The sequence below is a fragment of the Dunckerocampus dactyliophorus genome, chromosome 8, assembly GCF_027744805.1.
Source record: "Dunckerocampus dactyliophorus isolate RoL2022-P2 chromosome 8, RoL_Ddac_1.1, whole genome shotgun sequence".
In the NCBI taxonomy this organism is placed as follows: domain Eukaryota; kingdom Metazoa; phylum Chordata; class Actinopteri; order Syngnathiformes; family Syngnathidae; genus Dunckerocampus; species Dunckerocampus dactyliophorus.
The window spans coordinates 28464535-28489446 of record NC_072826.1 but is presented as its reverse complement, the minus strand read 5'-3'; the positions used below and the strand labels follow the sequence as shown (position 1 = coordinate 28489446).

Here is a 24912-nt window from a genome sequence, read left to right as displayed (position 1 = left end):
AAAAGGAAAAAAGAAAAAGAGGAAAGAAAAAATTTGTTTTTAATTTAATTTAATTAGATTTTCTTGTTGTAAAAGTTTGTCTCATTCATTAAAAAATATATGCAATATGTGGTAAAGGAAAAGGAAAAAGAAAAAGGAAAAAGTTAAATTATTAAATTAAATTAAGGTAAAGAAGAAAAAACTTAAAGAATTTAATTTAATTTAATTAGATTTTCTTGTTGTAAAAGTTTGTCTCATTCATGCAAAAAAATAGGCAATATGTGGTAAAAGAAAAGGAAAAATGGAAGAGAAAGCTAAATTAATGGAAAGTAATTTTATTTATTGTAATATAATTTTTTATTGTAGTCTATTTTATTCAATTACATTTTCCTGCTGTAAAAGTTTGTCTTATTCATGCAAAAAATTATTTATATTAAAATTAATTATATTATAATTATTACATAATTGAATGAATGCAACAATGTAATTTTATTTGATTTTTACATTTCATTTTATTTATTTTGATTTTCCTTTTGTGAAGGTTAGTCTCATTTATGTGAAAAATACATGAAATATGCGGTGAAGGAAAAGAAAAAAGGAAGAAAAGAAACGAAACCAAAAGAAAATAAAACATTTAATCAAAGTTTATTTTTCTTAAGGGGCAAAAGTAAAACTTACCTTCAGATTTGGTGCTCGTTAAACTGCCATGGGGAGTTTCCATGGGGCGATTGGACATCACCTGTAAGTCAAAAAGTCCATTATGAGGAGGACATCCACGAATATACTGTACATATATATTTCCTGATAAAACTACAAGATGCTAAACTGTTAAGTTACTGTGCTGCTTCAGACAATTATCACACGTATTCCGTGTGGTGCAGTGTTTTAAAAAAGAAGTGTAAATGTTCCTCAGCAAGGCCAGAAGGGGGCGGTGTGTCCTCTACGTTGAGCATCATGGCTAAACATGTGAGACTGTCAGAGAGGCGTTTATCTAAGGATATGTTTATCATCTGCAGCGGTGTCCAAGTGCCGTTGTCATGCAGCTAAGTAAGGTCAGGGAAAGTAACAGCTGACAGTGTGATGCAGTGCGGTACTACAGCGCACGAGCACAGCAATCAACAAAAACGATACAAATGTCCAAACATAATGAACAGCAGCAGCTCAGTATGCGCAGATGAGTTCTTCCGAGCTGTGGAGGAGGGCGGGCTTGACGTCACATCACGGCCACGCATGCAGGTTCGATATCACCTTAACCCGCTTGGCCCGGGCTCATTGATCATTCACAAGAGAAGCGTAAATCTGCCGACAGCTCCAATGTCCTTCTCCCGCAAGGCCGCCGGGTAAATCGAGCCAGCTATGCTGTCGTACGTACGGATTTCCCAACGGCAGAGGAACACAACGAGCGCCGGGAGACGAAATAAAACAGTGGAAGGACGACAGTGCAGATGTAAACATCAGTCACTGCACAACAAACAGTCACATGATTTTCTTTAACTCACTCAGTTTCATTTTAGGGTAGTTTATTGTCCTCTCGTAAAAGTCTGCCTCATCATACCTGAGATTCCTGTGGTAAATTGAAAATTATTTCCTTTCAGTTGATTAAATTACATTTATTGTTTTTTTCCTGTTATAAAATTCTGTCTCATCATACCTGGGATTCATCTGATAAATTGAATTATTTTATTTTATTTTATTTTCCTGCTATAAAAGTCTGCCTTATCATACCTGGAATTCATTGAATTGAATTACTAAAAATTTCATTTAATTAAATTTAGTTGTATTTTATATTATTGTATATTTTTATATTATTATATATTTGTATTTAATTTAATGTAATTATTACTTTATATATTTAATTTTATATTTTATTCCTGCTATAACATTCTGTCTCATCATACCGGAATTTATGTGATAAACTGAATTTTTTATTTCATTTTATTTTATTTATTTTCCTGCTATAGAAGCCTTATCATACCTGGGATTCATGTGATAAATTGAATTGAATTATTAGATTTTTCATTTCATTTAATTTCATTGTATTTCATTTTATTTTATTATATATTTTGTATATATATTTTTAATTGAATTGAGTTGAGTTGAGTTGAATTTTATTTTATTTTTTTTATTAGGTTTTCTTGTTGTAAAAGTTTGTGTCATTCATGCAAAAAATATATGCAATATGTGGTATAGGAAAAATAATTTAATTGTATTTGTTTTATTTTATTATATATTAGTATATATTTTTTATATTATTATTTTTATATTTTATATTTTCCGGCTAGATATAGTCGGACTCACCTCAACGCACAGCAAGGGCTCTGGAACCAGTCCTCTTGAGAGGGGTTGGACCTTGTTCCACTCTGGCGTTGCCAGCAGTGAGAGGCGATGGGCAGGGGTGGCAATTCTTGTTGCGCCCCGGCTTGTGGCCGGCATGTTGGAGTTTAACCCGGTGAACGAGAGGGTAGTTTCCCTCCGCCTTCGAGTGGGGGGACGGGTCCTGACTGTTGTTTGTGCTTATGCGCCAAACAGCAGTTCAGAATACCCACCCTTTTTGGGTCTCTAGAGGAAGTACTGGAGAGTGCTCCCTCAGGCGATTCCCTTGTTCTGCTGGGGGACTTCAATGCTCACGTTGGCAGCGACAGTGAGACCTGGAGAGGCGTGATTGGGAGGAACGGCCCCCCTGATCTGAACCCGAGCGGTGCTTTGTTATTGGACTTCTGTGCTCGTCACAGATTGTTGATAACAAACACAATGTTCAAGCATAAGGATGTCAACATGTGCACTTGGCACCAGGACACCCTAGGCCGCACTTCCATGATTGACTTTGTGGTCGTATCATCGGACTTGCGGCCATATGTTTTGGACACTCGGGTGAAGAGAGGGGCGGAGCTGTCAACTGATCACCACCTGGTGGTAAGTTGGCTCCGATGGTGGGGGAGGATGCCGGTCAGACCTGGCAGGCCCAAACGTATTGTGAGGGTCTGCTGGGAACGACTGGCAGAGTCCCCTGTCAGAAGGAGTTTCAACTCCCACCTCCGGGAGAGCTTCGACCATGTTCCGAGGGAGGTGGTGGACATTGAGTCTGAATGGGCCATGTTCCGTGCCTCTATTTTCGAGGCAGCTGATCGGAGCTGTGGCCGTAAGGTGGTTGGTGCCTGTCGTGGCGGTAATCCCAGAACCCGTTGGTGGACACCAGTGGTGAGGGATGCCGTCAAGATGAAGAAGGAGTCCTATCGGGCCTTTTTGTCTCATGGGACTCCGGAAGAAGCTGACAGGTATCGGCAGGCCAAGCGGTCTGCGTCTCTGGCAGTCGCTGAGGCAAAAACTCGGACATGGGAGGAGTTCGGAGAAGCTATGGAGAACGACTTCCGGACGGCTTCGAAGAGATTCTGGACCACCATTCGGCGTCTCAGGAGGGGGAAGCAGTGCACAGTCAACACCGTGTATGATGGGGATGGTGTGCTGCTGACCTCAACTCGGGATGTTGTGGATCGGTGGAAAGAATACTTCGAAGACCTCCTCAATCCCACCGACACGTCTTCCTATGAGGAAGCAGAGTCTGGGGACTCCACGGTGGGCTCTCCTATCTCTGGGGCTGAGGTTGCTGAGGTTGTCAAAAAGCTCCTCGGTGGCAGGGCCCCGGGGGTGGATGAGATCCGCCCGGAGTTCCTTAAGGCCATGGATGCTGTAGGCATGTCTTGGTTGACACGACTCTGCAGCATCGCGTGGACATCGGGGGCAGGGCCTCTGGATTGGCAGATCGGGGTGGTGGTTCCCCTTTTTAAGAAGGGGGACCGGAGGGTGTGTTCCAACTATCATGGAATCACACTCCTCAGCCTCCCTGGTAAGGTCTATTCAGGGGTTCTGCAGAGGAGGATCAGCCGGATAGTTGAATCTCGGATTCAGGAGGAGCAGTGTGGTTTTCGTCCTGGTCATGGAACTGTGGACCAGCTCTACACTCTCAGCAGGGTCCTTGAAGGTGCATGGGAGTTTGCCCAACCAGTCTACATGTGTTTTGTGGACTTGGAGAAGGCATTCGACCGTGTTCCTCGAGGAATTTTGTGGGGAGTACTCCGGGAGTATGGGGTATCGGACCAGCTAATTCAAGCTGTTTGTTCCCTGTATGACCGGTGTCAGAGTTTGGTTCGCATTGCCGGCAGTAAGTCGGACCCGTTGCCAGTGAAGGTTGGACTCCACCAGGGCTGCCCTTTGTCACCAATTCTGTTCATTATTTTTATGGACAGAATTTCTAGGCGCAGCCAGGGCGTTGAGGGGTTCCGGTTTGGTGGCTGCAGGATTGAGTCTCTGCTTTTTGCAGATGATGTGGTCCTGCTGGCTTCATCAAGCCGTGAACTTCAACTTTCACTGGATCGGTTCGCAGCCGAGTGCGAAGCGGCCGGGATGAGAATCAGCACCTCCAAGTCCGAGTCCATGGTTCTCGCCCGGAAAAGGGTGGAATGCCATCTCCAGGTCGGGGATGAGATCCTGCCCCAAGTGGAGGAGTTTAGTTACCTTGGGGTCTTATTCACGAGTGAGGGAAGGATGGAACGCGAGATCGATAAGCGAATTGGTGCGGCGTCTGCAGTGATGCAGACTCTACATCGGTCTGTTGTGGTGAAGAGAGAGCTAAGCCAAAAGGCAAAGCTCTCAATTTACTGGTCGATCTACGTTCCTACCCTCACCTATGGTCATGAGCTTTGGGTAATGACAGAAAGGACAAGATCGCGGGTACAAGCGGCCGAAATGAGTTTTCTCCGTAGGGTGGCTAGGCTCTCCCTTAGAGATAGGGTGAGAAGCACTGTCATCCGGGAGAGACTCGGAGTAGAACCGCTGCTCCTCCGCATTGAGAGGAGCCAGATGAGGTGGCTTGGGCATCTGGTCAGGATGCCTCCCGGACGCCTCCCTGGGGAGGTGTTCAGGGCAAGTCTGACCGGTAAAAGGCCTCGGGGAAGACCCAGGACACGTTGGAGAGACTATGTTTCCCAACTGGCCTGGGAACGCCTCGGGATCCGCCGGGAGGAGCTGGACGAAGTGGCCGGGGAGAGGAAAATCTGGGCCTCCCTGCTTAGGCTGTTGCCCCCGCGACCCGATCTCGGATAAGCGGTAGAAGATGGATGGATGGATGGATATTTTTATATTATTATATATATATTTAAATTAAATTCAATTAAACTGCATTTAATTTGATTTACTTTAACTTTTCCTACTATAAATGTCTGCCTGATCATACCTGGAATTCCTGTGATGAATTGAACTTATATGAATATTTTTAAAATAAATATTATTTCATTTCATGTAATAATAATCTATGTTAGTAAGAATAATTGAATTTAAATGGAATTGTCTTTTATTTTGCTGTTATAAATGAAGTGACTAAACATGTGATGGCAGAGCCTTGGTAAAAATGCATTTCAATGTTTTGTCATCCAAATAAGTGACTGATTGTCTTATACTGTAGCGTATTGATAAGTGGCTAAATGGTGCCTCATTGTTATGTAATCCATGCAGCTGCACTCTTTCGAAAGCTACTGTTTCACTTGAGTGACACTTGAACTCACATTGCAGCTATTTACTTGTAATGTGAGCTACCCGATTACAATTACTGTCCATACGATACATTCATTTCAAGTATGTGGAGCATTTCATCTGCATAATAAATCAAGTTCTAAACGTGTAAGCTTTTTTTTTTTTTTTTTAACACCCCCTGACTGTATGATTGACATTGCGAGTCCGGTTTTGGGTCACTTTTTAAATCTCTTCAATAAAGACTTGCTGCTCTGTGTAGCGTACATCTTAATGTAATAATTCAAGTTATTTATTTTTTAATTTGAACCCCTGAAGTACAAATCACATACTGTAGAATATGTGAAAATGGTATTTCAAATAGGTGGTCTAGTGGTTAGCATGTTGGCCACACAGTAACAGCCTGGAGATCGGGAAGATGTAGGTTCGATTCTCCCTTGGGCATTTCTGTGTGGAGTTTGCATGTTCTCCCCGTGCGTGCGTGTGTGGGTTTTCTCCGGTTACTCCGGTTTCCTCCCACATTCCAAAAACATGCATGTTAGGTTAATTGGTGACTCTAAATTGTCCATAGGTATGAATGTGAGTGTGAATGGTTGTTTGTCTATATGTGCCCTGCCATTGGCTGGCCACCAGTCCAGGGTGTACCCCACCTGTCGCCCGAAGTCAGCTGGGATAGGCTCCAGCATGCCCCCCCAATGAGGAGAAGCGGTATAGAAAATGGATGGATGGATGGATGGATGGATATATAAATACATATATACACACCATCTCACCACTCCAAGACAAAGCGTTTTCTTTTTCTGCACAGTGAAAAGAAAAATGGTAAAATCAACAAGACAGCTAGCGCTGCTGGGAAAACATTGATCCATCACACACAGCTGCATGCACATCACGTCCAGCAAAGACTGCAGCAGCTTTTACACACACACACACACACTTAGCCTTAGCCTGTCCTTCACCACAGCCATAAGAGGAACCGGGAGGAAGGTCTTGATCATTAGACAGACATCATTGCCTGCAACATGATGTCACGGCATAATGATTTCAGACCCGCTTATCCTCTCCAATGTTTTTTTTCTTTTTCCTCTCGCTTGCTCAAGAAAAGGAGCAGTTCAATCACGTAACAAGAATTCATTCAGAATCAAAGCATTTAAAATTATTATTCAAAATTGAGCACCTGCCTGTCAGCCTGACTTCAAATCAATTAGTTTCACACTACTTGCAGATTCAAACGTCAATGTATCGATACCAGTGGTAGTAACAGTATCGGATTAATACGTGTGATGAGATTTTTTATTCTTCTATGACCATTTTCACAATATGTCTTTTGTTGTTCATATTGTTATATGTATGATATTGGCTTTTGTGCCAATTTGCCAATACTGTCCTACTCAATTTCCAATTCTGATATCAACCGATACCGATATGTGCAACATCACATACTGTATCTCCTGTCGTGGAATTAACACATATCTGTTGTGAAGCTAATGGTGCTAATGTTGTGAAGCTACCCCCCCTCACTGTTAGCGGTGTTTTGACAACCCATCACGTCCGGCCACGGCAAACACTCGCTGCTGTCCGCACATGGGGATCAACTCCTGAACTTTGCATCGAAACATGCCCACAAATGTTGCTCAGAACGAAGTTACAGATGTCAGCCATCTCCTGGTGTAAAGTATTAACTACATGAGGCATGAGGCATCATATTAGCAGCAAAGCAAAGCAGGCTTTGGCGCTTGAAGGGCTACATCGGTTTTCATTATGGAGAAATATATATATATATATATATAAATATATTGCAAAAAATGAAATAGGCAGTTCATCAGCTGATCAAAGGCCGTAGCCTTTAAAACCCAAAATGTTGACAAAAATGTGGATTGAATGTGATTTAGTGTCAGGTGTTCACACTGTCATGATCTCTTGATGGCAAAGGCAAAAAAGCTTTCTCTCTTTGAACGCGGTGGGATTGTTGAGCTGCATAAGCAAGGCTCGCAGCGCGCCTTTGCTGCTGAGGTTGGACGCAGCAAGACAGTCATTTGAAACGTCTTCAAACATCCTGAGGCTCATGGAACAAAATGTCAAGTGGTAGACCCAAAAAAATAAGCCGGTGGATCCCATTGGCTGTCCGTCAAGACACGGGACCATCCTCGGCCCAAATGAAGGTTGTTACTAGTGCCGAGTGCAGTCCAATAACCATCAGATGCCATCTGCCAGAGAAGGATTCTAAGAAGAAAAAAAATGTCTTCTAAGGCCTTGTCTGTTTCAACACCACAAAATTACCCGTTTGGAATTTGCAGGAGAGCACCAAACATGGGACATTGAAAGGTGGAAGAAAGTTTTATTTTCCCTTGACGGTCCTGAAGGCTTCCAACGTTACCGGCATGACAAGGAGATCCACCCACAATGAAACAATGGAGCTTCAGCTTGTGCAGGGGTGTCAAACGGCAGCCGGCTATGTGGAGATGTTGCAGGGGGCATCCCTCATGACTGAAGGCGCTCGTCTGTGTGGTAATGACTGGCTTTTCAACAGGACAACGCTGCACTTAACAAAGGACTTCTTCCAGAGGAATAAGCTCACTCTTTTGGACCATCCTGTGTGTTCCCCTGATCTAAATCCAATGGAGAACATTTGGGGATGGATGGCAAGGGAAGTTTACAAAAATAGACATAAGTTCCAGACAGTGGATGCCCTCCGTGAAGCCATCTTCACCACCTGGAGCAACATTCCCACTAGCCTCCTGGAAACACTGGCCTCAAGCATGTCCAAACCCATTTTTCATCTGATTAAAAAGAATGGCACAGCTACTCATTACTCACACCTTTTTTCAACGTTTTATTTCTAGTTTGGGAGGGTTCAGGGTTTTTGTTTTTTTAGCTGAGCTCTTAAGCCTTTGGTCATCTAATGAACAGACTATTTCACTTTAATGCCGGTTTGCAATAAATCGCTTACTCAGAATTGTTTTGTCTCACTCCTATTTCTTCTTTTTGCATTTTGAAGCTCTACTTAGAGCCTCCTCAAGCAGTGCAAAATGTACATTCTGGCAATTTTTCAGCTGGTCTTCACATTTTGACCAGGAGTGTGTATCTATATTTATTTACCTGCGATTATTCCCCCCCACCCCCGCCTCTCATTCAGTGGTCGGCAGCGTTATCGGTATCGGCAATACTGGCATGTATCGATACCTACATTTGCAGTATCGCCCATGGAGGTGACGTGACACGAAGCGCCTTCCCATCAACTGTATCACATGGTGCGTTCACTGCTCGGCAAAGACTGCAGACTGGCTTCCTTGTGCTGCTGCTGCTTGTTCACTTTTTCCGAGTCGTCATGGGCTCGCTGCAGCAGCGGCCAGGAAGACTGGACGGGCTGGTCCATGAGTGGCTCACACGGGAAGACGAGTAAAGACCCAGGACTGCCAGCACAACAACCCGATGAAAGGTAAACCACGAGCGGGTGCGACACTTGTCCTCCCCTGCTTGGGACAGTGTTTTATAGCAGGAGGAGGGTGATGCTAATGCTGATCGGGCAGTTTTGAGGGCGGGGGGGCTCAACTTTTTGGCCGTGACATGCTGATGCAATGCACCCCCGATGATGCTGCAAAGATGAATGCAATTACATTCAGCATGTTAGAAGACAGTGACATCATCAGCGCAACAGTGATGATTGACAGCAAAGAAGGTGCATTTCAAAGTTAACTGCCGCTAAATAAAATATGATCGTAAAATAGATATTTATGATCACACTATTCTATAACATATATCAAATCTTGTCTAGAGTCTAGAGTCAAGTCTAGACATTATTTGGTTATTTATTATTATTATTATTATTATTATAATATACTGTTTTATAGTACTCCGATTATTATATTATTACAAAACGGTGAGTAATGCCTAAATATTAGTGAAATAAAATTGATATTTATTACTATTAGGCTGTTCTATATTATTGGAATTATTATAAAAGGTTGAGTAATGTATTAGTAAAACAAGGTTTTACTAGTAGTAACGTTGATCTTTATATAATAAAGTTGATCTTTATTATTACACCATTCTACACTATTGTAATTACTATATTAAATCAACATGAGTCAAGTCTAAATATTAGTATAATGAAAATGGCTTACTATTTTACTATTCTATATACTGTAACTGCAATTATTATATTACTTTCTGAATTGAGTAATGTCTAAATATTGGTATTCATTTTTATTACAATGTTTTGTGTTTATGTAATTATATTATGGAAACTCAAGAGTAAATTGTAAATATTAATGTAATAAAATGGATATTTATTATTTTACTATTCTATATTACTCCAATTATATTATTTAATTGTTGTTGAGTTGAGTAATGTCTAAATATTAGTCAAATAAAATTGGTATGGATTATTACACAATTCTATATTATTGTAATTACTGTATTAAATCAACTTGAGAGTAAAGTCTAAATATTAGTATGATAAAATTGATATGCTATTCTATATTATTTAAATGAAAGAAAAGAAAGCACTAATTGTAATAATTTTAATCATTTGAACAATGAATATATACAAATCTTTAAATACACTGTAAAAAGTGTCTTTACTTAACATATTTATGTATTTTATATTTATTCATATTTTTAACGGAACTCACTTGTGTGGAAAAAGTCAACATTAAAAAATGAAGTTTGTTTTTTTTTTTAGCCAAATTACATACGGAAGCACAATATTCTTGATGGGCAACGTTAACCATTAATTAAATGGCCATTTTGAATGTTTTGAACTCCTGTTTCCATGTCAGTGTAATGAATGACATATTAAGCGTCTCTCCAATATGTCCAATTGAAAGCAAAGAATGTGGAATATAGTGGAGCTATGAGATCTTCATGTCACATGTATAATTGATCCAATTATCTCAGCAGCTCCATGCTCCTCTATTGTGACGACTGCCTGGGTTGACTGACACAATGAAGAGATCTTGCCTGACTCTCCAGTCAGCGTTGAGAAGCATCGTCTTCCTCGCTCTACTTTCATTGCTGCCAGTCGGTGGACAGTTGCTAGGAGCCCCCTTGGACTGCCAAAAGACGTGCGTGTGTGCCAGCAACATCATCAGCTGCTCCAAAGTCAATCTCACCAATGTGCCCGTCCCGCTTCCAAAGTACACGTCAGTGCTGGACCTCAGCTTCAACTCCATCAGCAGACTGCGAGCCGAGTGGACGCCCGTCCCGCTGGGTGAACTCCACACCCTACTGCTCAGCCACAACGGGCTCTCCTTCCTCTCCTCGGAGGCGTTCGTGTACGTGACCGGGGTGCGTTACCTGGACCTGTCTTCCAACGAGCTCCGCCAGCTGGACGAGTACATATTCGAGCCCCTGGAGAAGCTGGAGGTGCTGCTGCTTTATAAAAACTGCATCTCGCAGATAGATCGCTCTGCCTTCTCAGGTCTGGCCGGCCTGCAGAAGCTCTACCTGAGCCAGAATCAGATCTCGCGCTTCCCCTTGGAGCTGGTGAAGGAGCGGACGCGCATAGAGACGCTCACGCTGCTGGATGTCTCCTCCAACAAAATCAAAACGCTGACAATCCACGAGCTTCAAGCTCTGCCCGCCTGGATAAAAAATGGTCTGTACTTCCACAATAACCCCCTCCCGTGTAGCTGCGATCTCTTCAACATGGTGGCACTCTGGCAACTCAAAGATCTCAGTTCAGTTGTAGACTTCAAGGATGAGCACACTTGCATGCTAGCAGGTACGCCCAAACGGAAAGTGGCCACCCTGGACCTGGACAAAGCCTATTTTAACTGCAGTGAGGTTAAGATCATGGACCGAGAAGCCTATCTGGAGCAGTTCCTGGTGCTGGACTGTGACACCAAGCAGAGGGATATGGTGAAGAGCTGGGTGCTGCCCGGAAACATGCCAGTGTCTCTTGCAAACAAGACCGCTTCAATGCTTCTAGATGGAAACCTAAAGCTTGGACCCCTCAAGGAAGACAATTCAGGCGTGTACACCTGCTATGCCACCGGCGACTCCCTCAACGAGACCCTGTACGTCACCGTGGTGGTCTTTAACACCACCATGAATGGCAGCTTGGAGAACCTAAAGACGGCGTACACCACCCTCATCGCGTGCCTTGTGAGCATCGTGTTGGTTTTCATCTACCTCTACCTCACTCCTTGTCAATGCGCCTGCTGTCCGGGTCAGGATCTGGAGAAAAACGACCCAACGGGCAGCCTGCACTCTTCCACTGTCAGCATCGCCCAAGCCAACCAGGAAATGGGAGACGAACGAGGGGAGGGGGAAGGCAGAGATTTCCCTTACGACACCAAGGACTTGCTGGAGCAGAACGGGAGGCTGAACCCCTTGGGAGAAGATGAAGAGTGGAAGCGAGGAGACACAACGAGGAGGCTGTCAGTCAGCTCTGTGAGCTCGGACACTCCCATGGTGGTCTAGTAACCGCTGCATTCCGGCATTTGATGCAGGATTCCAAATCATCCACGCGCAAACAGTGAGTACACCACAAGCGTTTTTATTGCAGTCGATCTTTGCAAGGGACAAAACTATAGAAATGTAACTATTCAGTGTACAGTTTGCACAGCAGTATAGAGTTACTATGTACTGGAGACTGGTCTGGGACTGCATGAGTGCTGCCGGCAACGGGGAGCTGCGGTTTATTGAGGGAGAAAAATGAATTCTAGCATGTACTGTGGCATTGTGAAGCAGAGCACAATCAGGTTTCCAACTTGGCAAGGAGCCCAAACGGACCTTTAAGATGACATCGCGAAGATGAAGGTGATCGAGGAGGGGTCTAAAGCGGAAGGAAGGAAGGTGGAGGAGCACGAGGTGTCACGGAGGAGTGGAAGAAGATTCCAGTGACAACCTGTGCAAATCTGGTCAATTGCATGTCCAAGAGGACTAAGGCAGCGCTAGATAACAACAGTGCTTACACTACAGTATGTACGGCAATCCCTCATTTATCGTGGTTAATTGGTTCTAGACTCAGCTGTGACAATACTCTAGTCAGACTAGCGGTAGAATGAGCCAGAATGCCATCAGAATTAAAACTCTTGGTTTATTCAAAGTGCATTTTAAAAATTCTGACTGCATTCTGAGTAGCATTGGGCATTGAGTTGAGCAGGAACCAGGAACCAGGACTAACGTTACGATTCTCCTGGGATCGTTCAAATGTTTTGATTTAAATTCCTAGTTTCGATATCGGAAGAAATGGCCGCGAAAACCAACGAAAAAGAAGCTGGCAATCACCAGCGAAGAAGTAGTGTGTCAAAAGTTTGGCTTAACTTTATATAACGAGAGCGGTCAGCTCAGTGCAACATAATGATATCACGCAAAGGGTGCACGACTAACATGATTAATGCTGACACATTCATGGTCTAGAAATAATAGACTACCACTAAGCAGATCTTCCATACTTCCACTACGCAATCAGAATCAGGGAAGTCAAACAATAAATGGGGTCTGTCTCATGCCAATGTAACCCAGGGTTTCAGGATGCTAGCTGATGTGGAAGTTGGGTTTAAATAAAGGACGGGAGCTGTGGCTGCAGCTAGGCAGGTTGATCATTTGCACAGTAAGAACCTGAATCGGAATGAGGAATCGGAATTGGGGTGGCATGGCTCAGGTGGTAGAGTGGTCGTCTCCCAACCTGAAGGTTGCGAGTTTGATCCTCCCATGATCGTGTCGAAGTATCCTTGGGCAAGATACTGAACCCCCAGTTGCCCCTGATGCTATGTCATCTGTAGGTAAATGTGCTAGCAGTGTCAAAGCGCTACACAAGTGAAAGACCATTTACCAGTTGTTGAAATCAGCTTTAATTCCGAGTGCCCTCAAAATATTAGGACCCATGCTTGTGGCCATCCTGAATGTTTATACAATAACAGCTGTGTGTAGACTCATTTTCTGTGGGTCATAAATCTATACTGCTATAAAAGCTGTACACTGACTACTCTAAAGTAAACCCAAGTTTCATTTGTGTAGTATTGTCCCCTGGGAAGATGAAATAAAGTGTGAGTGGTATGTACTCATTGTTGTGAAATAATGCAGAACAGGCCCAAAAATGACTGCTTAACAACGAATTCATCAGATACAACAAGGCTATATTCCGGTCAACATTCACGAGCTCCCTTCCTTAATGGCCAGGAAGCCGTCTTTGCTCAGGGGACATGATTGAGCACGAGGACCTGTAAGGTCATTAGTGCCCAAACCTGAGCAAAGGGCCCGGCCAGACATCACAGTAACATTAGTAGCATTTGTGCCTGGAACTGGACAAACATTTATAGAAGACTTCTTATCATTTGTCAGAGTAAACCTGTAGCAATTTTAATCCATTTGTCTTTTTTTGAAAGGAGTTTAAGGGCCTCACTTGGGAAAAGACGAATGATGCTATGAGAATAAAGTCAAGTGAGAGTAAAATCTTCTCCTGGTGGAAACATCAGACTGAAATTCTAACATAACAAACAGAGCTGCGTTACTGTGAGGTCCTTCAAGATTAAACATAAGCTTGATAAACGACAAAAATAAATTAGAGTGCACAATAATTATTGGACCGATAACAGATAATAAAAAATTAAAAAAACGCTCCAATGAGGTGAGATTACCCATACTGGGCGGGTGAGAAAATCAAGAGCTGTGACATTAACAGCCTGTGGCATCCCATGGTGGCATCACACCAGCTGCTCGGAGTGTGTGCCTGAATACAGTGCACCTTACTGGGCCACGCCAGGTGGCTCCTACCACTCTGTACTCCGGTTCTCCTGACCTCCTTAGCGGCACACTGGCTGCTTGGAGCATGTGTCCGAATATAGTACACTTGGCTGGGCCACAGCAGGTGGCTCCCTCATCTCTATACTCTGGTTTTCCTGATACTGTAGTAGTGATGTGGTAGTAGTAATGTCATGATATTTGATTAGGACAAATCAACAGATAGAGTTGGTCAAATCCTAATTTGTTGCAGTCCTTCTTAGCTCCAGGTGTGCACAAACTTCATTTAAATCAAAATTTTAAAAAGTAATACAAAAAAAGTTATCGGTACCCTATCTGTCTTGAGAAGCAGAAAGTTATCGTATCGGTTTGGGAAAAAAAAAAGATATCATGCATCTCCAAAATAAATACATGTCTCATAACATTGCATTTTATTTCTTCCTACAGTTACCTTTTTATCTTTTTCAATGTGGGCCCCTAATACTCCTTTATAGCTTTCCACTCCTTGTGGTGCTTATCTTAAATGATATCTTTGAATGGTAATTACGCTCTCACAATGTAGCCACCTTATATTAAATCCCCACATAGGGCACCTCTACTGAATGTATTTTACTGTTAGCCAATTCAATAATATGAATAATGAATCATGTAAATAACTATAAGACTTCAGAAAACCTTTGTTTTTTTTAATAGCATGACATCATGGACATACATAGCGCGAGACAGATATACTGTGACGTCTCTTTAATACTGATTTAATGCCTGAGATATGAAGTGACCTTGTGGCTAAGGCTAGAGGTTCTACGACTGCTCGTATAAATAGAAGCAGTGCAGGCTTGGTAAGTGTAGCACATAGAATATTTAAGGGGTCACTCGCAAGGGATGAGCTCAACACTGTGGTGTTTTATCTACAAGAGAAAATACTGTTGTTCTTGAGACCTGTGCAACACTGTATGATCCTCTGTCAACTGTCAGAACTATGCTGTGTGTGGTCTCACAGACTGACATCTACGCAAAATGATCAACTGGAGGAAATGTTCAGCAGGCGATAATATTTAACACTGATTAAAGAGATTTTAAAATATGCATATATGACTATGTTGTACTTGATGTATATACACACTTGACATATATATACACTTTAGGCACTATCTGGACAAAAGAGACACCTTTGGTTTCTTTGTTCCTCCTGAGGGTTACTTTTTCAGCTCAAAAAGACATTTTGGACACGGTTAGTTGATTGAATGGCGGTTAATTCGATCCAGACATTATTCATAAATGGAATATTTTCATAGTAGAGCATAGAAAACACATTTACAACCTTCTAAACAGGGGTATTAACATTAGAGCCCTCTAGACATGAAATAACACCCCTATAGTCACCTATTACCAAATACATTACCCACTATAGTAGACATAATGAGAAAATAAGACAAAGACATAAATAAGACTTGTGCTTATGTGTGTTAATATATACACACATGTATACTACATATCCTGTCTTTGAATGCCTTTTATTTGAATTTTTACTTCACTGAGCCATTTTTATGCTTGAAAATGCTTAAATTAGGCAAAAAAAAAAATTGGTTAAATATGCTACAGCAGTAGCATATTAAAAAAAATCTGCATCACGCATCAAGGCAAAGCTGACCTACTGTAAAGGTGTGTGTGTTGACAAATACTACGCGATGTCAGCCTGTTGGCTCATGTTACTGTATTGTAAACTGTAATAAAGACTGTCTTGAGAGTGAAATGGGAGACGGTGCAGACGGCTGATGCAGGCCTTGCTCCATCACGTCAGACAAACACCCAACACTCTTCAGGTCTGTTTGCCCTGTTGTTGCCTTTTTTTTAGGTCCTTATGTTGGAAAACTGCCCTGAGATGTGGCCCAGTTTCTGCTTCACATTGTCACAGAACATGTTGGAATTTGTGTTTGCGCTCAAAGAACCACAGCTCAGCCCAGTGAGAGCGGCACTCATGCAGCAAAGACCATGACGTGCGATTCATTTTCAGTGGATAGTAAATGCAAACTGCAAGTTTTCTTTCTATCGTATTGTCCCTTGAAAAGATATACTGTAATATAAACGGTGAAGGGTGTACTCTCTTCTACGAGATAGTACTTGGTGCGAATGGCCTCAGCAGCTGCTGCATGAATGATTGAAGAGGAGTCATGTTACCGTGTTTACCCACAATACAGGCCAGGATACTCAGCCACGTGCAGTGCAGCTCTACACCAGTCAGTCCAGGGATAAGCATCAAATTCATTACAATCGAGTCAGAATGAAGCATCTACCTGGATATGAAAGGACAGATCTACAAATAGAAACACATGTCAACACCAGCCTGAGGCAAATATGTCATTAGCAGCGTGTAAAGCCAATGACTGGCGCTTAGTTGTGGTTGAAAGTCATGCATTTTAAGCACCATGACTCATCCTTTTCTCTCCCACCCTCCCGCCCCCAGGACTCTCACGTTGAAGGTAAAGCGGAATGACACAACTGCTTCCTCGGGTCTGCTGCCATCTAGTGGCAAACACCACTAAATTACTCTTGGAGAGTCGAATTACAGCACTCAAACTTTGACTTTGTAGATTCAATGGACTACTTTAGTAAGTAGACAAAGAGCGAGCCTGCATTGCAGTATATAACAGCATGTAGATTAATCAGAAACAAAACGTACGAAGATTTGCCTAAAATGGAGTTTGTTTGGACTGAGTAAAGTGGAATGTAAACTAGAGAGCTCAGATAAAGGTTGGAAACTATTTGGTCACTTGCACTTGTTTTTCCAAAAAGACTTCATGTACTGCTACAAAGGATTCAGGGGCCATTTTTATCTTTAAACATGCTAAAAGCAAACCATGCACACACATTATCATTATATACATCATTATTATTAACACACACACACCTCAATAAATTTGAATATCTTTGAGGTTTATTTCAGTAGTTTAATTCAAAAAATGCAATTATATTCTATAGATCCTCCACGAGCCAAATATTTCACGAATGTATTTGTTAACATTGTTGATTATTATAGTGCACACACACACACACACACACACACACACACACACACACACACACACAAATTCAGTATTAAAACATAAAGTAAAATATTAACATAAAAGTTCAGTATCACAAAAAAGGGACTACTGTAAACGACTGGTTTGGCTCTAATCAACAAACCGCAAATTTAGACTAAATTTAGTTGGTCTCTTAAGTCATTATTAGAGCCCTCTAGACATGAAATAACACCTTTCACTCCTATTACCCAATATAGCAGACATAAGAGAAAATGACATTTAAGAGAAGACATTTAATTGGACTCAGTCTAAAATCAATTAACGTACTTTTATTAAGTTTTCCCGGAATTTTTTTAAAGTCTGCATGTCACCTTTGTTGTACAGGTGACAAAGTGCAATTTTATTATTAGTTTTAACATCTCAAATTTTCCCCACCTTTTAGTTGTTTTTTCAACTTGTGCTGCTGTTTTTGGAGGGTTTTTGGTTTCTTGGGTGTTTTTGGAATGTGCTGCAGGCCAATATAAATTCAGCTGTGGGCCGCAAAGGGCCCCCGGGGCAGCAAGTGCACACACCTTGCTCTCTTTTTAACTGCAAAAAAACACGGCATAAGTGGTTTCTTTTTTTGAGCAACAGCTGACTTTATTAAAGAACAAAAACAAAGCATATCACAGGTATAAAAGTGACACATTAGCATCTTATTCACATTTAAATTGTACTCACCAAGTCTTGGCCTACCTTGTATGATGAATTCCTGGAGTTCATTCGACTCATTTGAGTCTGTTTGGCATATTCTCTCATCACCACGACACCATAATCACCTGAAACACTCAATACTTTACAGGACATGATATATCATTTATAACACTTGGGTTAATACCACAGGAGCAAAACAGACACACCCTTCAGTGTGGTGCAGTGCAGGCCTTACTGAAGTGTTGAGCTCACTTGAGAAGTTGAGGTACTCCTCTTGGAACGCTGCGAAGGTGACGAAGACTGCAGAGAAAAAGCCAACGCTGTTGGCCTCCCTCAACGCCATGCAGCTTATGCCAGACTTCCACGGTAGGGAAGGCACAAAGGAAGTCTGGCAGCTTTCCAGATGGCGCCATACATCTGAACTGTGTGGTGGAGAAAACGGCACATTTCAACAATTTTGTGATTTTTTTTTTTTTTTTTAAACATGTGCAATGTGTGCTTAGAGAGGTGTCACACACATATGGTGTACATGTGTGAATGATGCTAGACAGACAAGTTTGGTTGCATAAACACAGGCCATACACTGTACACTTAATTAGGTACACCGTTTCCTAAAATAACTGTTTTGATGGAATCAGCAATAGTCATTTAAAATGTTTATACTTGGCCTTGTAGACCCAAAATAATATAGAGTGTCAATTAAAGCTAAGCATTATCATTGTAAGCAGAGGTTGAGGAGGTAATCACCTGTGGGACAGCAGTGGGTCCGCCACACTTCGCCTCTCGTCTGTGGTGGCGCCATGTGGAGCCAGCCTGGTCCCGTGTGTTGAAGACGAGGCCCATGATTGATGATACATGTCCTCGCTTGACGCCATCAGGACAGGTTCTTTTCATAAATTACATCAAGCATCGCATTTCTCTCCACTCCAGTTAATGAATGGTAAACTCGTCCCTGACGCAGAGAGGTTCATCTTGAAAATCCAAGTATTAGCAAGGAGAGAACAAGTTAACTTGGACCGCCGGTGGTCGCCACGAGACCCTCAAAAGCCCATGTAGCTGGGCTGGAAACGGCATTGGAGGGGGAGAAAAAAATGAGGTCATTCAACAGTAAATCAACACACGTGATCCTCGGATGTCACATTTGGTTGCGGCCAAAGCTGCGTGAGACTTGTTAGAGGTTGGATAGACAAATCCCAAGAACAGATTAACGGGTCACAAAAGTCGTCTTCCTTGTGGTTCCCACGAATGAGCAACTTTATTGAGACACAATCTGTGAAGTGCACTTTGTTTACTTCCCACGAGCACCGACGTTCTCCGTGTCTGCGTCCAGAGATCCTGAGTATACAGCACACACTCTTTCCATTTGAAAACAACAAAAGAAACAAAATAAATGTCCAATAAGAGGGAGGCCTGCAGAGCATCCCCTGACCCTCCTCTTTTTTTTTTTAAACAATTGAGTCCAATTGATGCACAATTACACAAGCTTTTCTGATGATTACAAAATAAAGCAATATTTAACACAATTTAGTTGATTATGGATAAAGGTGGTTCAAGGTCGACAAAAATAAACAAAAGCGAGCTTGGGGCTGTTGGTATTATTGAACACATACTGTCACTGCTGATTTTTAGAATAAAATCTAATGAGGACTGCATTTGTGAATCAGGCAAATATGAAAGTCAATGCTGGCTAAGACACTATGGCACCATTGCTAGCATTACTGCGTGAAGACTGGTCATTTAACCACATGGAAATGTAATACGCCCCCCAGATGACACAAAATGGAGCTGTGGCATCAAACATTTAACACTGACATATTAAATTGATTTTTTTTTAAGTATTAAGACTTAGTTGTTTTTCCCCAAACTAATGTAATCTGTGTCATCACTGAAGACTGTTTCTATATATGTCAGATTAGCTTTGAATTAACAATGAATTAATCTGCAAACTAAACAGTAGATGGCAGCATGTTCACTGCAAAAAAAACAAAAACTGCCCAAAACATTTTCAATTCGCAAAGACTTGGAGGTTTGACTACAACTTGAATAGGATGAAACACAAAGCACACAACACAGTTCACACTATCAGTTGGACTCTCTTCCTCACGATGCTCCTCGAATAATGACCACTACCATGAAGTCATCCTCCGATTTGGCAAACACTCTTGCCGACTCATCCATAAACCGCTGAGAGAACTCACAAGGTGGGAAAACGTGCAGGACGCCGCTGTGCTCCTTGTTGCGGCCGCCCCCCACGGGTAGGCTGACGATGCCGGCCGCCTCCTTCTGCTTCAGGTAGGTCACCAGGTTCTTCAGCGGCCTCTCTGTCGAGTCCTTGGCCTCCTGAGCCACCGTGTCGTCGCACTTGAGGGGCATGGCGAGGAGGACGGCGTAGCCGCTTGATCCGGCAGCCTTGATGCGGCGAGAGACCTCGTCCAGCTTGGGAGCGTCCATGCGCAGGCGCTGGCTGATTTTCAGCTCCGACGCTTGGCCACCTTTGGAGCTCTTCATCAACAGGCTGGACACCACCGCCAGGTCGCCTTCGAGTAGGTGCAGCGACGTGGGGAAGGTGCTGTTCTTTAGCAGCAGCACGCCCTGCCACACCTGACCCAGCTTCTGGACAGACTGACACCCTGAGACATCCTCCTTCCCTGCAGGGCTCTTTGGTTTGCGTTTGTGGTCCCTCTCTGAGCAAGAGGTGGGCGCAGTCGGGCTTATTGTCCTCCTCCTCTTGTCCTGATTGTTTGGGCGCCCTCTTGGGGGACGCAAGTGTTCATGGTCACTATCGCCACCCCCATCTTTGCTGTTCACTCCAGGGCTTTGCTCCGTGGGGTTGCCGTTGCGGTGAGCAACGTAGTCTTTGCTCTCAGGAGAGCGCTCAGGACGCCATCCATGCTCCAAAGGGCGTCTTCTGCGGCTCGCGTCTCTGCACTGCAGCTCCCACTCGCGTTCCACCGGCCAGTTCTCACGGCAATGTCTGTCCAGGTGAGCTATGGGCGGGAAGCCAGCCCCTCGGACACCCAAGCCGGACCATTTTGCAGGCGAGGAGAGATCTCGGTCTCTGAAGCGAGGTGGCAGCAGGGGGGACCGCTCTCTTATGGAGGAGTCAAAGCGGTGATCGAAGGGCGCCGGGACCACTTCGTAGTGGGAAAGAGGGAGAGGGGGCTGCATGTACTGCTGCTGCTGTTGCTGGTTGTAGTGGTGCTCAGTGTCCGCAAAGTCCACCCTGAGTCTCCTATCGGGGCCACCAAGAGGGAAACCTCGCATGTGAGTGCACGCGGCCTGAGCAGCGTCCAGGCTTTCATACTGGATGTAAGCCCACACCTCACCTTTCCTGTAGTCTATAGTCCTGATGGTACCAAAGCGGTCAAACTCTTTAGCCAGAGCGGCGAGGGAAATCCACGGCCCTAGACCTCCCACCCACAGCCTGGTAGTGGGCGTAGGTTTACCATAGCCGATTTTAACCGGGTTGTGGCCCAGTATTTTCCCCGACATTGCTACTTTAGCTCGATGGGCCATGTCGAGATTCTCAAACTTGACAAATCCATACGTGCTGCTCTGTCCGTGCACCGCCCGTTTAATGTCCACCTCTGTGATGACGCCGAACCTGTTGAAAGCCCGTCGCAGGTCGCTCTCTGTCAGACCGATATCCAGATGACCCAGAAACAATGTCCTGTTTGCCCGCTGGTCGTCCTCGGGTGAGTTCTCATCTTGGAATACAGCTCCCTCTGGGAGAAAAGATGTATGATTTCTGGCGTCATAAAGGGAATAATATGCCTCTCTTTCAACGTCTGTGAGGTGAGGCAGGGGAGGAGGGGGGAGGGGGCCAAGCGCCATCTGCTGTAACCGGAAGTCTCTATAGCCTAAACCGGCGGGGGAGAGTGGTCTCTGAAAGGGAATATGCCTGTGTCCTAAGGGAAAACCGTCTTTCGAAACAGGGGAGCGGCTTCTTCGCCGGTTCATGTAAACCGCATCCACTTTCAAAGGACGATCGAAGAGCACCAGTCGACCGCGGGCGTGTTTGGCCGCTCGGGCGTCCTCGGGTTTCCGAAAGTTAACGAACGCCACCCTCTCGTCGTTCTCCCGGCTCATTTTGACACTCACGTTCCCAAACTTCTTAAATTCGTGAAAGAGTCCATCTTCTACATCCTCGTCGTTTAACTGAGAGCCCAGCTCGCTAATTTTCAGAGTCTTGTACTCACTTTCTGGGGACCGAGGGGCGCTGCGTGAGGCGGACCTGGACGTGTCCGAGGTGAGATCGGCACCACCGTGCGATCCGGATGGAGCTCCGTAGTCGTAGCCATTAGCAGCCCGGGTGTCCGAATAGTCTCTTTTGTCGCCGGGGAAGCTTTTCCTGGATGAGGCGTTGCAATTGTTGCTGGAGGCGGCTAGTAGCTCCCCCGTCCTCCTGCTGCTAGCTAGACTTCCTCTTCGCTCTTTGCCGTCGTCTATCAGCCGTGAGCGTTTCCTTGCTGGCGTACGTTCTCTCTCCTTCATTTCCAAACGCCAGTATACACAAGATGGAGCGACGGTTTGTGTGGGTTTTTTTTTACTGCCACAAAAACAACGTAACTTTTTTCAAGTTGAAAATGAGCCCAAAAGGACACTCACTCGTCATACATCGACGCCATATTGGAATGGCTTTACTATTGTACCGGAAGTCGCGCTGTTAGAATAGAAAGTTCTGATTGGCTGATCGGGTTGTCACTCATAACAAAGAGGAAGTGCGTCTGCCTATCACAAACAAGGGTGCGGCTCTGACGTGTTGTCCAAGGATATTTGAAAGTAAGACAACGATTATGACACATCATTTTTTCCTTTTCTTTGGCTCTGACGTGAGATCCAAGGATATTTGATAACACAAAACCTGTGTGATCACTTTTTCTTTTGGTTCCTTTAAGAAGTCTGTGAGATGTGTGTAGATTCTCAGTCACGATAATCCTGCAGTTCTGAACTGAACTGCGTTTTTGAACGAAAAGGAGAAACGCCTTCAAGAAGAGTTTATTTGCCCTTATTCAACCTTTGCGGATTTATTATTAGGTGCTCAAACAAATTTGCCTGACAGCTAAACACTTTGTAGGAAATACAATTTGATTGTAAAATCACAAGCGTCTTATGTGTTTTTTTCCTTTTTATACACATAAAAAACAGTGTAATTGTTATTAGTATAAGCATTTATGATATTAAAAATTAATGCCTAAACTGCCCTGAGACAATAATCCACTTTTAAAAATACTAAATTCGCCGACAGTCACTCTAACACTCACGGGTATAAACACGTCCACCACTAGGGGGCAGCTGTCCTCCGTTTATATTTTAGACTTAAAAAAATATATAATTTCTGTAATTTAGTAGCTACCTTCTTAAATTGTTTGGTTATTTAAGTAAGTAGTTTATTTATTAAGCCCATTTCAAAAGAGTCAAATCACAATCTTTGTTTTTGGTTTAATAGCTGTGTCAGAGTTTAAAAAGTGATCAATTTAAATTCAATGTATTTATTATATTAATTTGACATATAGTTATTGCTCCAGCAGATGAACAGGAACACCATTGTCATATATATTTGGTTTCATTATAATATTCAGGGGCTAAAATGTTGAGTCATGTATGTAGGGCGCTCCCACACAAAGGATTACAGCTTGCAGCGTGCAGTTGTTATTTATTCAATCATGTTTTTATGCTTAATAATGCTCAGTACTCCGCTATTTGAACATTTTTATCATGTTGCTAAATTAAATGCGACCCAGTTACTTGTTGCATCACTCTGCACTATCATTTGCTATATGAGGATTATGCCGCCGACCGAAAAAATGGGGACAGAAGCTTTGCCCTCAACGCTGGCCCCTCTTTAGTGAGAGAGACCATCTGGTGAAGTTACTCTGTGGAGGGTCACATGTTCCTGTGGGCAGGCCTGGAGAGGCGACCTGCCACGCATTGGTATTAAAAATGTGTTTAAGTGTATTTGGAATATGAATCCTATTTTCACTCAGCATTCAGTTCACCCCTGCTAAAATGCTCAAATTAAACAATGTTTGGAATAGAACAGGCTTTAGGAGATTTAGTGCGCCCTGTTCAAAGACAGAAAGCCTTTTTGTCTTTGCCATCAGGAGGTCATGACAGTATGAACAGAAAACGACAGATTTTAGTGCTGATTTTGACACTTTTAAGGCCATGGTTTTAAAACCTTTGATCAGCTGGTGAACATTTCAATCCCAGCCGTTTCTCAAAAGACAACTCCTTCCGTATCGGCCATTTTAGACGATTATGACTGATCTTTCAGGGCACACAGAATATTGTGTTCTGTGGCTATTATTTAACAATAACAGTGCTCTTTCTTGGTCAATCCAAAATGTTAATAAACTCAAACTTGAATATTTAAGGAAGTGAATGTGAGATTTTGGCTTTTGTTGAGACGATATCTCTGTGTGCACAATCATCAGGCAACTCAAAAGAAAAACAAAAATATTCGCATCTCACTTTATTTTTTTAAGTCAGAATGATAAACAGAACTTTACAAATACACACAGTATTTGACATTTCCAAAAATAAATCAAAGCCTTCCATCCTTTTCCATCCATGGAGTCTGTCACTTTCTTCATCATCTGACCATCAACTTTTTGTGCAGCAGCAACCAAAGCCTCCCAGGCACTGTTCAGAGATTTGTACCTTTTTTCTTCACTGTAAATCTCACGTTTGAAGGCTCACAAGTACTCAATAGCATTTAGATCAGGCGAGCAAGGTGGTCATGTCATCATTTTTAAGATCTTTACTAGCTAGCCACGCAGTGGAGTACTTGGATGCATGAGGCCGAGCATTGTCCTGCATGAAAATCATGGTCTTGAAAGATGCACTTCTTCCTGTAGCACTGTGCGATAAAAGTGGCAGTAGGTTTGGGACTTCAGCTTGAGTCCATCTTCTTCACCTGAAAAGGCCCAACAAGCTCATCTTTTCATAATCCCAGACCTTACCAGTACCCAGCTCCACCTTGCAGGCGTCTGAGCTGGAG

General features: G+C 43.2%; 2 protein-coding genes across 6 annotated transcripts; one reads left to right on the top strand and one right to left on the bottom strand.

Annotated features, from left to right (window-relative positions):
* Window positions 1–660: 660 nt before the first annotated feature.
* Window positions 661–22548, bottom strand: LOC129185940 (RNA-binding protein 15-like). 4 transcript variants are annotated; one of them, XM_054783638.1, is made up of 3 exons: window positions 18657–22548; window positions 17952–18331; window positions 661–718 (listed from the first exon to the last, which is right to left on the bottom strand). In XM_054783638.1, the coding sequence occupies exon 1, from the start codon at window positions 22401–22403 to the stop codon at window positions 20010–20012; it is 2394 nt and encodes a 797-aa protein (XP_054639613.1). In that variant the 5' UTR covers window positions 22404–22548; the 3' UTR covers window positions 661–718; window positions 17952–18331; window positions 18657–20009. The 4 variants fall into 4 exon arrangements, with proteins under 4 accessions (XP_054639613.1, XP_054639612.1, XP_054639614.1 ...); XM_054783637.1 differs by lacking the exon at window positions 661–718 and adding an exon at window positions 17164–17804; XM_054783639.1 differs by lacking the exon at window positions 661–718 and having other exon boundaries at window positions 17829–18049; window positions 18162–18331.
* On the top strand, window positions 8760–15281 carry LOC129185945 (amphoterin-induced protein 1-like). Of its 2 annotated transcripts, none has more exons than XM_054783645.1 (2): window positions 8760–8941; window positions 10405–15281. In XM_054783645.1, exon 2 carries the CDS (start codon window positions 10450–10452, stop codon window positions 11926–11928), a length of 1479 nt encoding a protein of 492 aa, XP_054639620.1. In that variant the 5' UTR covers window positions 8760–8941; window positions 10405–10449; the 3' UTR covers window positions 11929–15281. The 2 variants fall into 2 exon arrangements, with proteins under 2 accessions (XP_054639620.1, XP_054639619.1); XM_054783644.1 differs by having other exon boundaries at window positions 10402–15281.
* Window positions 22549–24912: the final 2364 nt, after the last annotated feature.